This window comes from Bactrocera tryoni, chromosome 1, assembly GCF_016617805.1.
Source record: "Bactrocera tryoni isolate S06 chromosome 1, CSIRO_BtryS06_freeze2, whole genome shotgun sequence".
In the NCBI taxonomy this organism is placed as follows: Eukaryota; Metazoa; Arthropoda; class Insecta; order Diptera; family Tephritidae; genus Bactrocera; species Bactrocera tryoni.
Window position 1 is genome coordinate 7,545,158 of NC_052499.1, and position 17,847 is coordinate 7,563,004.

At 36.1% G+C, this 17,847-nt stretch overlaps 1 protein-coding gene across 1 annotated transcript; it reads right to left on the bottom strand.

The window, feature by feature from the left end:
* Positions 1–440: 440 nt before the first annotated feature.
* LOC120766701 (hormone receptor 4) lies at positions 441–10,928 on the bottom strand. The gene is made up of 2 exons (XM_040092349.1): positions 10,046–10,928; positions 441–2,497 (listed from the first exon to the last, which is right to left on the bottom strand). Exons 1-2 carry the CDS (start codon positions 10,899–10,901, stop codon positions 456–458), a joined length of 2,898 nt encoding a protein of 965 aa, XP_039948283.1. The 5' UTR covers positions 10,902–10,928; the 3' UTR covers positions 441–455.
* Positions 10,929–17,847: the final 6,919 nt, after the last annotated feature.

A 17,847-nucleotide genomic window follows, 5' to 3' on the forward strand; every position in this document is an offset into this window, starting at 1 on the left:
CCAACCCGATGTACGGACAATGCATTTGTGCTATCGCTTTTCATACGTATGATGGAAGTGGTGTTTGTAGACGCTTCAGCAGTGCTGATGGCGCTGTTGTTGGTGTTGCGCGTGTTCAGCTCAATATCCAGTTCCGATTCGGCTTCTTCATATTCTTCCATATCGTAATCTTCACTACCCAATAATGCATCATCTTCGGTTAAGTCGCTGTCTTCGGGCATTTCAGTATATTCACCAAATATGTCTAAGGGGAAGGGGAAAGCCGTAGGCGGTATCTCACTACGATTGCCGCGCAATGAAAGTTCCGCTGTGGGCATTACGTCCAGCGGTGTATTGGGTGAGAAGGGCGATGAAAGCTCCGCATGCCAGTCCTGCACCATTAGCGGTGTTGTTGTCAACGATGATGGCGGAGTTGTTTGTGCAATGGAATCATTCGATGATGAATTTGTTTCGGCCTACAAGCTAGTGGCGCTACTCGTCACAATAGGCAAATCGCCGGAATGAAGCATGTGATGGGCTGAGTGATGATGATGATGTTGCTGTTGCTGTTGTGCAGCCGCTGCTGCTGCTGCGGCGGCCGCTTGTTGTTGTTGCTGCTGCTGTTGTTGTTGACTCAGCTTGGACTCTTTCTTAATGCGTTGTTTGAGGTGCACTTTGGCGTGGCGTTTCTTTTCGTCAGAGCGCGCAAACTTACGACCACAGATGTCGCATGAGAAGGGTTTTTCACCTGTGTGCGTGCGTATGTGCGTTGTGAGGTGATCCGAGCGGCTGAAAGAGCGCATGCAAATGCGACACTGGAAGGGTTTTTGACCGGTATGTATGCGTATGTGGCGGGTAAGTTCGTCGGAACGCGAAAAACGCCGATCGCAATTCTCCACGGGGCAGGCGTAGGGGCGTTCGTGCACAGGGGTTTTGCTGGGCCGATTCGGATATTTGCGTGGCTTCACAGGCACCAATTTGAGCGGCATGGTGCTTTGCTGATATACTTGTGACAGTATTTCGTGACCTTTGCTCGTCGACGGACTGTATTCAGCTAGCTGCACAACAGAGTAGCCAGATTGGTTGCCTTGCGATGATGGCGGCTGCATATGGTGCGGCGGTGTGGGATCCGAGTAGGCCTCTTGCTTTGGAATTATGCCACCAATTACGGACGCTGCGGCTGCGGAAGAGGTAGCGGATGACGGCCCAGGCACAACCAAAGACTGTTGCGCGCCACCGTATTCGGCCGGCGAATCCAGCCACTGGTACTTGGTCGCGGCAACAGATATTTGTTGGCGGTATTGTTGCAGCTCATGATTGGCTTGCGCTTGTTGCATGTCAGCTAGGCTGGTGAAGCTGCTGGTGCTGCTATAGCTTGGTGGCGGCTGTTTCAATATAATCGGCGAGCAGTCCATGTTAAGGCCGAGCAACTCGACATGTTGCGCAGCCGCGCGCCCATCATCGTAGCCGGCGGTATGCATGTGATGGGAGGGTGAGGGAGTGGACGATGGCTGCGCCATATTTTGTTGGGCGGCATAATGCGCTTGCGCTGTGTTCTGTGGACCGGGTCCAAGTAAACTGAATATGGGCGGTTGGAAGAGTGTCTTATCGGGGCTGGGTAGACCCCAACTATTGCCAAGACCGGCGGACGGTGGTGACATTTGTCCAGGCAGCACACTCAATTGTGGCGAACCAATCTGTTGTTGCGCAGCTTGCTGATGCTGCTGCTGCTGTTGTTGTTGCTGTTGCTGCTGCTGTTGCTGGGTAGCGGCAGCGGCTGCGGCGGCTGCGGAATGTAGGCCGCTCATTGCTGTATTACCTGTAGTGGTGAAAATGCCACGATATGATATTTTGCCGCTATTGCTATTGCTAGTTGCATGCGTTTGTTGTTGTTGTTGTTGTTGTTGCTGCTGTTGTTGGTGTTGTTGCGCATGCTGTTGTTGTTGTTGATGTTGTTGGTGATGGTGGTGTTGATGGGCGTGTGGTTGATGAAGGCTATGCGCCGTATGCTGATAATGTGTGTGGTGTTGTTGTTGTTGCTGTTGCTGGTGGTGTGCATGATGACTATTGTGTTGCAAGTGTTGTTGATGTAAGGTATTGTGGTGTGTTATTTGGTTTTGTTGTTGTTGTAAGTGATGTTGCTGCTGCTGATGCTGATACGGGTGATGGTGGTGGGGTGAGTGTTGGCCGGCATGTTGTTGGTGGTGTTGTGTGTGATGTGTCTGTTGATGGTGATGTTGGCTTTGATGGTGTTGCTGTTGTTGTTGTTGTGTATTGTTTTGTGTACTTGTATTGGCGTTATTATTACATAATGTCGTGCTTGTTGCTGATGTTGTAGTTGTTGTTGTCTGATTCTGACTTAGATGTGTAGGGTACATGGTACAACTATTATTACTTGTTTCTTCCTTGACAATTGCCAAAGCTGGCGGCGTGCTGCGCTCCTCCTTCAATGGACTGCACAGCACCGGACTGGTCGTGGGCTGGGGTTCGAGGGACAAATCCTCGGATTCGATGGAACCTGTAAATAATAAATGTAAAATAAACTCTTTTATAATTGTGCATGTTGAAAACGGTGAGTTAAAGAGCTTTAATTAATTAAGACACTAAAATAATTTTCTTCTTAATTTTAGTCTTTGGAAGTAACTGGACGCTATCCAGATATATGTACATATGTGCGATTTCGTTTATACAACATGTAGCTCTTTTTTCTACACCTCTCAATATAAAGAAAAAAGTCAGCAACGTGTCAACTTACATGCTGCAACACCCAGCTGCACGCTATCAATTAATTTCATGCAACAAAATCGTTCAGCATTTTTCAAGCGCTTCCACAAAAAAGATATCCATGACCGAGTGATTTCCGCGAATGCCGCCCAGTAGTTGCGGACGCAAAGACGTTGGACGAACTTGACTGCTCGAATTGACAAAATCAAAATGCCAAACGGCAGCCAGCAACTCAGCGGCTGCCAACCATCCAAACAGCCAGCCAGCGAGCCAGTCAGCTGGACGCTCCTTCGCGTTTCGCGAGAAATCAACACGGGAGGTCGGCAGCAGCAGCTTCAATTGCGAATTGCGACACAAGAAAAATATCGAGCGCCGCAGCAATGCATTGGAAAGCAACAACAACAACAGGCGTGTTGGCTATAATGTTGATTGCCACCAAAGCATCAGCAGCATCAAATGGAGGGAAAAAAGTGCGAATGAAGCACAGCATTGGTGTGCTAAGAAGACTAATTACATTCCGAACACCGTTGCATGGACACTCTCTTGCCGCTGCTGATTTTTTTCATTCCATTTTTTCTTACTCTGTGTTACTTTGTCTGCATTGCGAACATTCGCGTTATTCTTTGGTTGCGAATTGATTGAGTTGCAATGCGCTTTAAATGTGGCTTGACATCAATCCTGCGTTTGCACTGTGCCCGCATGTGAACACTTGTTGCAGTGATGTTATGAGCAGTGCCGCAAAGATACCAACACAATTGTATATGTGCCACCAGTGTTCGAGCAAAAGTACATACATGCCATGCCTATGTTTGTTCGGAAGAATTCTTCAATGACGCAGGCAGTCAAAGCCAGCGCACTTATTGCCGCAGTGTGAAGTATTCTCAAATGACATTTTATCGCACTTTCATTTATTTTTTTTGTTTTAATTTTTTTATTGTTTTTGCTTTGATTACCGCGCTTTCTTACTATAATTCTTATGTGGTTTCATATATCGTTGTTCTTGTGTTTAATTAAACCTCTGTTGAGTTTTTTTGCTGGTGTTGTCGCATACATTTAATTACAAGTTTTTGCTTTGCAAAAGTGTCTATGATTGCTTGTGATTAAATAAAGTTGCCTTTTGTCTAGCCCTACAACGATTTACACTTTCATTACTCTAGTGATCTAGCTTAAAAGAGAAGTTGCTGTTGTAGAAAATTGTCGGCAGAATTCTTCTTTACACGTTTCAATGAGCTACGCACGAAATCCGAAGAGCCGTCACTGTCGTGTTTTGTATTATCTATATTCTAGCTGATAAAGCATACTGGATAGAAAGCAAGCATTCAGGTATATAAGAGAATTACAGATGAGTAGGGCTATTCGGTACCGTTCGTCCGGTACAAGTTATTAATTTTCGGCATCCTACGGTATTCACTGAATAAATATCGCTTAATTCTTCTATCACTAAACTCACTCTCGACAGTTTGTCTACTTTTGCTAAACTCAGGTAAGCAGACGCATTGGCTGAAACGAAAATTAGTTGTCCCAATAAACTTCTGAAAGGTGCCAAGCTCATCGTGGGTACATGAAAGTCTTGTTATTTAAACCTAGAACTTTTTTCCATCACAAAAGACTTAAGTGAGATATCTCGCGTTAATCAGCCGGTAAACGCAACATAGCCTAAACTAAACTATTTTTTGGTTTAAGAAATGTTGACTACAGAAACTCCACTCGAAAAACAAATTAAAAATTGATACGTCACGTGCCGTTACATCACACAGGCATAAATTACTGATATGACCGAGAGCGCGCTTCAAGTACTTCAGAGAGTTTCGCTACAATTTAAACAGACTTCGACCTATGTGACTAACTGGACCTAAGAAATATGGGAATTAACTGCTTTGGCATCGGCTTCTCACATTTTTTGAGCGCTAAAGCTTGAAATTGCCGCCTCACATCTGAAATTACACACTAAATTGAGAGTTTACTCATTGCTGATAGCGTATTTCAAAGCTCAACTGAAATTTGCGGAAAAAAACTATGGTTGTTATCGAACTTTTATAAAGCACACGAAACGGATCTTCGTGGAAGTTGCCTGAACTATGCACCTCAACCGAGTAGTACGAAAACATTTAAACATTCCCGCCAACTTTTTTTAATCTTTTTCTTATGTGAAGCACCGTTTTAACGAGAATTTGTTGCATCTCTGGAGAGTTCAGTGGAATTTTTAATGAATCTATTATGCTTAAGAGCTTTTAACATAAAATTTCAAACGTCAGCAGCAGAAGCAGACGTCAGTTCCGTTGTATTAAAGAGGAGAGGGAGAGAGTTAGAGAGATAAATAATGAGTGCAGTTCCTGCGCCAGTTATTACGCGCAACACACACATACATATATATATATATACATATAATAAATATACAAATATACTGTTACATACTTGCATTTAAATCTTTTCGCGTTGCTAATAAATTATTATAAATTGCCAAAATTTTATGGCTTATTTTCAGCTAATAAATATATATGCATACATGTTCGTATGTATATATGTATATGATATATTGTGCATGTTTTAGCCGCTGAGTTCATTGCGTCCGGACGAGTTAATATTATTTTATTGTTCTTAATGCACTTGGAAATTCGTTGGGGATTCTGCCAGCTTGTGACATGAAAAATGCGTTCGGCGTTGCCAAGTTTGGCGATTAAAAGCGACTTCATCATTGTCAAACAAAAAATCATATACATCTACATATACAATATAATATAAGACGAATATTAAGCATAAGAAAAATGTTTCGGTTTCGTATGAAATATTTGCAATGCTTAAGATGGCAAAGTGCACAAAGCGTAGTGGCAATGCGTTGCAGAAAGAAAAATAAAAAATTTTGTTAAAAAAAAATGAAATAAAAAAAACTTAAGGCAAAATAGATACAAAACTCAGTCAAGCAGATTTAAATGTGACAAACAGCAGCAAGTCGGTATATTTTGGTCACTTAGCGTACACAAACACACACACAGACACATACAAAAGCAAAGATTTTGACAATTTTCTTGCTGCTCTGCATAACTTTTCCAAAAACAATGCAACAATTTCCATTTGCGTGGGCACACCAAAATTTTTCCTTCGCCGCTTGCCTGCTGCTATTGTTGTTGTGGCCATTGCTGTCGTTCGTACTACTTGCTGACTTTCGAAATTAAATGTTTTGTGAAATTTATGATGACAGCAACTTTTTATGTATTCATAGCTAATAAATGTATTTTATTGGATTTTTTCTCTTCAATTTTTTTGCTTTTGTTCTTCTTTTTTGTTGCAGTAGCATTTTCTTATACGAAATTGTTTTCAGAGACTTTTAGCCGCAAATGTATTAATACATACATCATAAAAAATATAATTAAGAAATATTAAGTAATTAATTGCTGCTGAATGCAGGCAGGATTTCTAAATATAATATTTATACACTGGCTAATTTTATATTTAAGTGGCAATTGAAAGGCGTTATGAAAAAATGTGGCAAGGAAGAATATTTAAGTATAATAATAAAAAACAATTGTGATTTCTAGCTGTTAAAAATGAAATAAAATAAGCATTTCAAATAGTGGAAATAACTGTTTTTGCAATTTGGTTAATAACATGTTTTTTTTTAAGTTTTGATGAGATTTTGTGTTATGAAGTAAAAAATTTTTGTTTATAAAAGCTGTAAGTAAACCAGCTTGAACGTTTTGTATAAAAAATATTCATTATTTTTTTTTAATTTCGAAATTGTAAGAATAACCTTTCTGACTTAGTGCTTAACAATTAGTTAAAGCTTTTACGCAACCAGCTGCCTCGCCGGCATATTGTTTTTAAACTCAAGAAAAGTTTTCTTAACAATAACATTAGCTTCTCTTGTTGTTTTAGCGTCAAAATAGTTAAAAAAATATGGATAGACAGTATAGACTTCAGAATAAAAATTCCACTGTTTTAAAGTCCAACAACAAAAAAAATGTAATGTTATGTAAAAATGTAAATGTAAATGCAGCATAAGGCAGCTAATTTGGCTAAAATAGTATATGCGCCTGAATGTAGGCAACATTTTTGAACTTTTTAGCTTTTACTTAACTAAGAAAGCGAATTTAAGTAGGAGTAGCTACATATCTATATATAATATTTCAAAAGTTGCATTAAAATATAAAAAATAAATAAATTTTATTGATATAATATTCATTAATAAAATGAAAAAAAGGTCTAAGTCACATATTTTTATTCTAATTTATATATGCACGTTAAAGAAATGTTAATAAAATCGAAAATATATACTTAAATGCGATAAAGAAACCAACTTATGCAAAGCAAATGCTCATAAATGCCCAGTTAAAGGCGTCTACAAGCCATTCGTCTAGTCTTGTCGCCATTTGCGTGCAATGGGAAATATTATGAAATTTGTATTTCCTTTCTGAAATTACTATATCAATTAAATCCAATTTGTTGCGCTTTTTTATTTACATTTTTCATGTTTCTTAGCGTTCGCCACTGCTTTGTATTCCAACGAAGTTGTGAGAAAAAAGTGTAATCAAACTAAGCAAGTATGTAGTTTTGTGGTCGGGAGGGGGTTGCAGTGTCTTAAGCAAATTTACATTTAGCGTGCTTTACGCGCTCACAGATGTCCGTATCAAATACAATCCTTAATTCAATTAGAATGAGCGTATTTAGCACGAGATCAGCGCTATGACAGTCTGTACGACTAAGAAGCGCAGCCTGACCGTTAGTGATAACTACCTAGTAGTTGTGGCATAAGGCCGGGGGAAACATTGACACTGAACGGAAATGTTTAATAGTATATACGACACGATTAATTAATACCGTTACTACAGTAATGTGACTGATAAACAGTTATAGTGCGGGTTGTGGAGTATGTTCACAAGTGTATATGTATGTATGTATGTACATACATGTGCATGTATGTATATATAATACATTATGTGCTTCTTACTGGCATTTTTATTGGGCGAACGTTTTCTCGTTTGGAAAGTATTTCGTCATAAATATTATGTAAGGAATGATAAGGCGAAATTCTGTAAGTTACTTCTTGGGTACTGGCATCTTAAATTTGATTTAAAATTCTAAAATAGCGTTGCCACACTTTTTGAACACAAAATTTCTTCCATATTTTAATTATTATTTTTTTGTAATTATTTCAGTTAAAAGTGAGAGAAAATAGTTAATATAAAATAAAATATCGAAAAAAAAGTTAATTTTTTACACGAAACTATACAAACAGCGTTGCCACATTTTTCGAACACAAAATTAATATCACATTTTATTTATTTATTTCTTTGTAATTTTTCAAAATTAGTGCTATTAGTTAATAAAAAATCGACGAAAATATAAAAAAAATTAAATATCTCAAATTCAAAATGGTTGTCATTTCATTTCATATATAACAAAATGTTTTCTAATTTCATCGTTAAACAATTAATGATTAATTTTTTCAACAAAATATTTATTGAACTAATGTTGCCCCCCCCCAAAAAAAAACCTTTACTTATTATATTTAAATTTTTGGTCAATAAGAAATATTTTTTAAAATCTGTCTACAAAAGTTTCATAAAAGTGTGGAAAAGTTTGCACATGTTTAAAAAAAAAACAAACAAAAGTAAATAAATATATAAAAACTAAAAGAAAAAACAAGATAAATTATTCTTAACCCTCGTCACATTTTTGGCCAAGAGCACATCTTTCAGCGCCCATGTAAATCGAACAGCTACCATACATTAATTTATCAAATTTTTTCACCAGAAGTAAATAACTCAAAATTTATTGTAACCTCGAAAAAATCACTCACAAGCAGACAAATGATTCAAGAAAGCCAAAATATATCGTGGCAAATGTTGTAAAACTTAACTAATAATTTTGGGGAAAAAATTCTTGCCTGCAAAGAATTACTACAATGTGATTATTGTTTTCTCAATTTTAACAAAAACAGACAAAGCAGCAAAAAACAATTTAAAAGTGAAAACATGGAAAACAACATGTTTTAACAAGATCTTAAGTGCCCTTAACACAGCACTCGAGAGTCCAAAGTGTCTTTTCAGCAGTGTGCCTAACATACACACACACGAGATAAACAACGGAAATAAAAATAAAAATTGTACAAAAAACAGCGAAGAAAAATATGAAAACATGCAAGACATAGATAAATAAGAAGAAAAAAGTCTTTACTTAAACACTCAGCAGAATCAAGGCATGATCAGTCAAAAAATGGAACGCAACTTAGCCAAGATAAATTTATTATCCGACACAACACTGAAGCACAGGGTCTTTTAGCTAAGGAATTTCGCAAACAAGTATGTGTGAGTTTTGTTGTTGTGAATATATACATACTTATATATTGTATGATATTTCATTTTCATTGTCTGCAAGTTTGTTTGTTTAACATTTGTAAGAAAATATATAATTGACCACTTATGTGTAATGGTTGGTTGTTGTTGCTACAACGTACTTGTCGTGTGTTCACGAAAAGGTTAGGTTGGAGTTGGGATAAGGAAAACAAAATTAGTTTGCTTGAAGGAGAGTTAAATCAACGCATGTGAAATGTTATGGAGCAACTGTGATGCTAAACGATAAACTAACCGAAAGGTGCTAGCTTTCCTTGCGTTCTACTCAGATCTACTGTTTGCGATGGAGCTTGACCGCCGTATTTCGATTAGTTAAGTGGGGTTTATTGGGGTGTAGTCATGCTACTGGGTCAGCAGTTACAGTCGTAGGTCGCTATATTCAATTCCTACTTCGGTAGAAGCAGAGTTAGAGAAAGATCTCCAATCCGATGGAGAGATCAGATGGAGAAGAACCTGGCATCACATGGTGTCTCGAATTGACGCCAAATCGCGAAAAGAAGAAACAACTGGCGCACTGTTGCTCTATTTGGAAACGTGTTCATTATATTTTTGGGCTGTCCCTAGTTTAGTGACTAATTACTTCATTTAATAGCTTAATTAGACTAGATAGAAAGCAATACCCTAACACAATCGTTTATCACTTTCAACAACTATTAGAAATAATGAAGTATTAAAAAATTAAAAGAGAAACATTTCGGAGGTACCACTAAGATATATTACTTAAAAAAAAAATCGCTACAAATGGAACCTGTTCGAAGTGATTTTCAATGTTAATCAACAGTGATATGTGTCAGCGTTTTGTAAGCTTTCGAAGTGGAGCTGGTTTTCGCGCATCATAATTTATATCTGACCGATTTTAGGTTGAAATAAAACAAAAATTTGCCTGCGCAAACTTGTCACGACCAAGACTAAATATATACAATAAATATTCAGAGAGAATTTCGTTTGCTAATACATATGTACTATGTATGTATTTCGCGGGCGCTGCTTACCTGTAATGGGTGGCGGCTCAACAATGGTTGATGGTCCGAAGAATGATGGAATATCGTTGGATGTGGTGACGGGCGTATTCAGATCGCCCGTCTGCGTATCACCGCACTGCGCGTCCGACGGCAATGACTGCTGCGACTGCTTAACCACGCCGCTCGCGATATCTACGCCGTTGGGAGTGGCGACGACGCCACCTAAACTGGCTGCCGCGTGACTGCTCGGACTGTGTTGTGCGGTATTGAGCAGACTCAAATGTGTAGCAGAATTGCGTCCACTATTATTACTGTTATTATTTGTATTGTTGACTGCTGTGACGGCGCCTGCCGCGAGGGTAGGTGATGTTAGCGCTGCGTTCGCTTGCTGCACTGCGGTCGCTACTGTATTACAGCTGTTATTGCTGCTGTTGCTATTGCTGCTGCTGTTGTTGTTGTTGTTATTATTGTTGTTAGCAACACCGATACGCGTGAAATTTGTGCGCGAAATAGCAGCGCTCAGTGCTGAATTTGTGCCTGCTGTCGCGGCGGTAGCTATATTATTGTTGGTCGGTGTATTGCACGCGCTGCTGCTGCTGCTGCTGCCGCACGCGATGGCCGTCTGATGATTGTTATTCGCCGTCGAGAGATTGTAGTGGAGTAGCGTTTGGGCGGCGCCCAAATGGCCACCGCCAAATGTATGGGATGGGGTGCTGAGATAGGTGGCCGCTGATGTGGCCGCGGTCGAGGGACTAGTCTGTGCGGTGGTCTTAAAGAGACACGTATCGAAGCTCAGCACATTGAAGTGTGCGGCGGCGGCGGATTCGGTTAGTAGGAATGCGTGATGCGATGGCGCCACAAGGGTTTCAAGCCCTTCCATGATCATGGCCGCTGATGGGGTTCCAGGGGCTACGCCACCTGCAAGCAGAACCGTAATAAAATTATTAGTTTTATAGTTTTAAATGTGAATTAAGATATTTGTAGGAATATAAATATGTATGAAAGCACCACAGGTTTCAAAAGCTTTAAAAGTATTTATAAATTTATTTAAATTAAGGGTTAAACTGTGCTAGGTCACAAGAACATTAGTACACTGTAAATAAAAATGTTTTTTAATAAAGTTATATGCTGTTTTATCACTCACAGTTGTCAAAATATATTTGTTTTTTAAGTATTCTACAAAAAATATATGTATGTATATGGAAGAAATGACTAGGATGTAATGAAAATATATTGGGATCAGAGAGCAGAATTTATGACTAAAATTCACTACAAATATATACCTATATGTACATATGTATATATATGTAAGTGTGTGTAAAAATTTAATAAACCAAAAAAAAAAAGATTTGAAAAAAAATCAAATAAAAACAACAAACAATAAAAAATTTTTAAAGCTAAAAAATATTTTTTTTAAATAATAATAAATAAGATTTGAAAAGAAAATCAAATAAAAAAACGTTAAAAATAATTTGGTAAAGCTGAAAAATATTTTTTTTGCAAAAGTTATTTTTGTTTCCCACTTCATGAACCTTTAGGAAAGTGCCATTGAAAGCATTAACAAGGTTTGTGTCTCCGATGGAGTGTGAAAGAGTAAGCTTGTGCTCAATTTTAATACTTAAGTAGTAAAAAATAAAAAAACAAGAAGAATGTTTTAATTTTAGCTTGAGGTTTAATAATTTCAGACATATTTATTTCAGCTAATTTTTTTAACCGGCATGCTAATGATGTGCGACATAGGTGGAACTAGCAGTGATTTCTCACATAGAGTGAGTATGTAAATTTTTTTTAAGATTATAAAAAGATTTTTCTAGCTTAAATTGTGGCTCGAGATTTAAGAAATAATTACAAATACACAATTATAATTGTTTTTGATGGATAATGTAAAATTGCTTTGCGAAAGGTGTGTGACTTTGCTAAAATTTAAGTGATTGAAGTATTTTCTACAAAAAATGACCTTAAAATGATTAACTTATTGATTTTTTTTTGACAAATAGCACGCTGAAAGAAATTTCGAAGGAGAAAATTCCAAAAGATACTAAATTTTTCACTTTTAAGGAGCCAAAATACGCCTTTTGGTGACACAATAATCTTGTTTAACGGTCTTTCAAATAAATTAAACAAATAATAGCCTGCTCTAACGCTTTGTTTAAATAAGTTAATTAGTTTAGTTATAAGTAAATTAATTAGTTAATTAAATTAGTTGTAATTTATTTAGGGCAATTAAAATTTTATTAATTTAAAGATATTTGTTTTTAATTGCCATTACGGAGTCCACTTTCTTGTGAACAAATGTCAAAATCTTGCGCACTAAACATTAATTGGATTGCTTTGACATCAATTAGATGCTTTTATTGCCAAACCGCTATATATAAAGGGTTGTTCAAAAACAATTACTAGTTACAATTCTTCAAAAATTTCGACTGAGCCACATTTATGGTTAGAAATAATAGAAACTACCAATTCATTCACTGGCGCAAACGCTCATTACATTTGTATATATATTCACTACATATTTATTTGATAATTTATGACAGCAACAACAATAATAGTATAGTATAAGAGCCACCAAATGATTTGACATCTGTGCACCCACACACGACACGCACTTGGCCGATCAAGCCACAAACAACGCGCTCACACTTGATCGAGCGAACGAACGCGCTGACAACTCAGCGCCACGCCAGCAATTGCAACGTGTCGCCAGCAACAACAACGTTGTTTAGAACAACTAGTTGTTGTGCACAATTGAATTGAAATCGATTAAGCACTTAAACGCAACTGGCCGAGTGACGAAGGAGTCTACCAAATGAAGAAGCGCGAGTGACTTTCATGCAAACACATACATACATATGTATGTATGATTTTAAGTGTGCATCCAAGGAGCGAGCTGTGTGTTCAATACTGTGCGAGCGGTGTGCGCATAAGGCAGCTACCAAAGTGTTCCAGTTCCCATAATGCTTTTTGGCAAGCTGTGCGCTAGGCTTTTTTTTCTTCAAGTCGATCAGCACTGACCCACTTTCGGCAGTCTCATATGTGTGTAAATGTGCGCTTGTGAGAGAGTGTGAGTAGAAACAAGTCGTACTTCGCTAAAAGCATACGCGCATGCGCATCAATTGTCTCATAAAAGTGTCTAAAATGCATGTGAATAGGTAAATGCCACTTTTATGTGCACATATCTTCGTAAGTGTGTATGTATGTGTTCACATTTAGTGAAGCTTACCAATTTTTTGAGCATTAAAAAGCTGTTAAAAATATCACTTGACAATTTACTTGGCGAAACGACATTAATTTGCCATTATTTACACACCAGAGGTGTTCAAACATATATTTATTAAAATATATTGAAATATATGCCTATGTAGTTATATTTGTATGTATGTATGTAGAACTAGTTGCTCATATGTGTACTCACTGCTTAACGCCAGCTGCTTTTATGCTCAGCGTCAGCGCGCGTGTAAGATTCCATGTTTGTATGTATATTTGTCAATACACAAATGAAAAAAACACACACAAACATAAATATATGCATCATTGCCGCCACTGATGTCACTAATTTAATTTCATGCGTTTAATTGAATTTCACTTGACGGTGTAGAAAATGTCGAAATTGATTGTTTTATGGTTTTCTATTGTCTTTCAAATGTGTCATAAATTAGACGAGTGACGCTTTGTTAGGGCTGAACGCTTAGCGTTTAGGCGTTGGCATTATTTCGTAAAAATTACTGAAAATCGGAATAATTTAACGAAGAAAAAAGTCCATTTTGCGATCCAAAAAGTGACAAAAAAGGACGCTGTTTATCATAAGTATCAGCGAAAATTTAAAATTATTTTTGCATGAAAAAATGTAGTAATAAATAAAACCCAACAACCTCTCAGCACACAATAGTGGTGTTCACTTGAACTGCTTGGCGCTTGAAAAAACATCACTTTAGCAGCTCGCCAATTTTAAGTAGTGTCGCTGCAACAACATCAACGCTCGCGGCACCGCATTGGCGACTTAGTCGGCATGAGTACCAAGTTGTAAGCAAATATACAGCTATACCTGTACATACGCGTAGCAGTCGAAACCTCAGCGCCGACCTCACGGCTGCTCATTTTACTTGACTTTTTCACTGCTTTTTAATAAATTTTTAGCGCCTCCATGCATGTACATACATATGTATGTATATGTAGAATATGCACACAAATACATAAATATATATACATATGTATATATATATACCACATACATACATAGGCAAATATATTCATTATTTATGTAGAGGAAGCTCTTTCCTACAATTTGCTCTTCGCTTTAAGTGCACTTGATGTCAGCATCTTTGCGCTAAAATAACTACTGTGCGCATTTTATTCATTTATTTAAATAAATAAATAAAAAACGAATCTCACTACTTCTCCCAAAACGCTGCTCTTCTTTGTTTCTTTAGCTTTTGCAAATTGTACGAGTTATTCATTGACGGAATTGCCGTGAAGTGTGTACGAGCACTTATGCTTTATCAACGGTCAAAAGTGAAACCGAAGTGTGTGAGCGCTTCCTTTTTTCTTGTTTTTTGTTTTTTGAGCGATGTGGCAATATTTGTAGGCATTAAATTTGCAAAAAATGATTGACGTTATTAAAGTGACGAATGTTTGGTAAAAATAAAGATATAAATATATTATATCAGCAAAATTAATTAATATAACATTCAATCTGCCTAAAGTAAAACAAATAATTTTTTTTTCAATCTCTTTCAACGAATTTTTAAAAATATTTTTTGACATATTTTCAATGTAGAACTTTGCAATGATTTTCAATGAGTCTGCGTGTAATTAATTGAAAAATTATTAAAAAAATAAAGTGTTGCCTACCTTTAGGAGCTTTATTAATATATAAGTAATTATGCGCAGTTAAAATATGCAGTATTACTGAAGTTCATACACAATGCATAACGAATCTTTCTTTTCTAAAAATGATTAGCGATGTCCAGGCGTAAAATTTAAATAGTTTCTGTTATAATAACTTACTTTAACAATTGCGCCGTAATATAGGCCATGTTTTATTATTTATTTAATTTTAAATATTTTTTTGTGGGCAGTATTTTACATAAAGAAATTATTTATACATATAAAGATACTTAGAAATCTATAATAATAGGTCCGGAAGACCTCCACTCCGTTGAAGAGATCAGGTGATCAGGTGGAGAAGGGCCTGGCTGCACTTGGTATCTCGAATTGGCTTTCCAAAATAGTTTATAATATTTTAAAACATTTTATATGCAGAAAAATTTCCGAAATTACACAGAACTCAGAAGTATGTAAGTTTTGAGTCGTCTAAATTCGTATTATATATATTTTTGATAAGGGCGAATTGAACATACACAAATACGCAGAATTTACAAATTATTAGAACCTTCTTCACACGCGCAACTAAAAATGACTTTATTCGAAAAATTGGGTTTCTTAAAAATTTGAAATTACAAAACAAGTTCCATAAATATTTTGCAAATTTAAAAGCATAATTTTCCTTTTCGACAACTTTTTAACAGTTTTGCATCTTTTAGCCTCTATTCTATGATCTCTCTTTCAAGATTAACTGATAAGTAAAGGGAAACAACGAAAAATGTGGATATGTATTAAATATGAATAAGAAATAAATAGAGCCAGCCAGTGTTAACGATCGAAAGATATAAAAAACCTATAAAAACGGAATTAGAATCACTTCCAATAGCGACAATGCAACAACAACAGCATCTCTGATACTGAATTGGAATAATTCATTCATATTTGTGACTAAACCAGCAAAGCTTGATCGAAAGCACGCACACAGCTAAGCATATACAAGCACACGCACACACTGAAATTTACCATAGAGTTATTGAAAAACCCAAAACAAAACATTATTCAACAAAAAAATTTGCATTGCTATAAAAAGTGGCGACTACACGTCAAACACCAACAACTCACTGCTACAGCAATGAATCACAAGCTAAACACACATGCACACACACACACGCGAATGTGTGTATTTAAGCATCTCATAAGAATCGCGCGCAAACGCTGCGTTTGAGCAAACAGCAAAGCCGCGTTTAAGCTCAGCTCAGCCGTGCTATACTAAACAGGCGGCGGCGCTGCTCGCATGGCGCTGTGTAACTGGTGAATGGCTGTGCTGTTGTTGTGTATATGTACATGTGTATGTGTGCGCTTGTGAGCACCTATGATCGGTAGACATCATTGACACTCCTCTTAAATGATGCAGCAGTTCCGAAGTTGTTGCTTATTTTGATTTCTTTATTCTTTTGCTAGAGTTTAGAAGTGGTTTTCTTTATATCGCGCTGCTTGGCCACAAAATTGCTATGGTGCGTGTGTGTGTGTATGTTTGTTGCTGCTCAGTTGTTTTTTATTTCGATACGGTTGTCAGCACAGCTCGCTTTTTGGCATATGCCGAGCGGGTGTTGCGATTTGTTATATCCACGTAGAATTTATTTAAGCTCTGCTGATATTTTGTTGTTGTTTTTAGTATACATACAGAAAAACAAGATATACAGTTTTCTAACAAGTTTGTCGTTTTGAGTAAAATTTTGCTACTTCCGCGATACTTTCAAAGGTAAAGGTTGGAGTAAAGAATTATTGTTTTTTGTGAATAACTTTTCCAGCTGATTGCCGCATATTATTTACTGTTCCCCACATATGTTTTTATATTTTTATAATATTATTTTAATATGTTATGGAAAAAAAATAAAAGTTATATTTTGTAAAAATAAATATTTTTTTTTTTAATTTTAACATTTTATAGAAAGAGTTTTTTTTAATTTAAAAAAATATTTAAATAATTTTTTTTTGAAATTGAAAATCTTCTAATTGATTGAAATTTTTGTTTTAATATTTTTATATTTACAAAAAACTAATTTTGAAAATTTTTGCAAAAGATATAAAATAAAATAAAAAAATTCTCCAGTTATTGAAATTTTTCTCATTTATTTCTAGTTTTGAAATGATTTTTTTTTTAATATTTACAAAAATTATTTTTTTAGTTTTCTTTCCATTTTTTTTTAATTTTACAAAAAATTTTCCAAATTAGTTTTCTTAAATATGAAAATATTTTAAATATTAAAACAAAAATTTAATTAAAAATTAAAAAAGCAAACAAATTTGTAAAATATTAAACTATTATTTAAATTTTTTTCTTGTTTTTATTTTAATATTTTTTAGATTATGTTTTAGTTTTCGTATAGTTTTAGTTAGGTATAGAATATAGCAAAATTATTAATTTTGCCTAACACTGTGATTTTCTGTTAAATTTTTTTTAACTGGCTAGGAACATACTACTATAAAATAAAATTTAATTTCTGGAAAGCAACAACAAAGTGCATAAACCAATTTTTCCTCAATTTATAAAACTTTTCTCCCACAACAACGAACTATTCGCATCGCACCATGGCGCTTACGGCTTTAAATTAACTTCCTGCAGCTACACACATGTCTCCACTCCGCTCACCTCACACACATACACGCTCAAAAAGCACACAATATTTCATTAGCAGTTCGTTAAGTATGAATGACAATATTAAAGCTGGCTAATATCTAGCTAAATAGGCATTTCCATCGGCTTTTATAAATTCAAAAGCACACACACACATACCAAGCTGCGTGCGTCCATATTAAGAAACAAACCAAATTTTAGTTTGAGCGGGCAAAAATATTTAAGAATGGAATAAGTTAATAACAATAATGCAAAGTTATATGGCAGTATTATTTTAATTAAGTATGCAACCGGTTTCAAGATGAGAAGCTGCTAGAGCTTGAACTGTGACTGTTGCGCTGCGCCATGGTGTTGGCTTGTGCTCTTGTTA

Excerpts from the sequence above, each read along its gene's own strand:
- LOC120766701 (XM_040092349.1), bottom strand. The coding sequence starts at position 10,901 with ATGATCATGGAAGGGCTTGAAACCCTTGTGGCGCCATCGCATCACGCA. Across the intron at positions 2,498-10,045 it reads TGAGCCGCCACCCATTACAG|GTTCCATCGAATCCGAGGAT; the intron begins GTAAGCAGCGCC and ends TATTATTTACAG.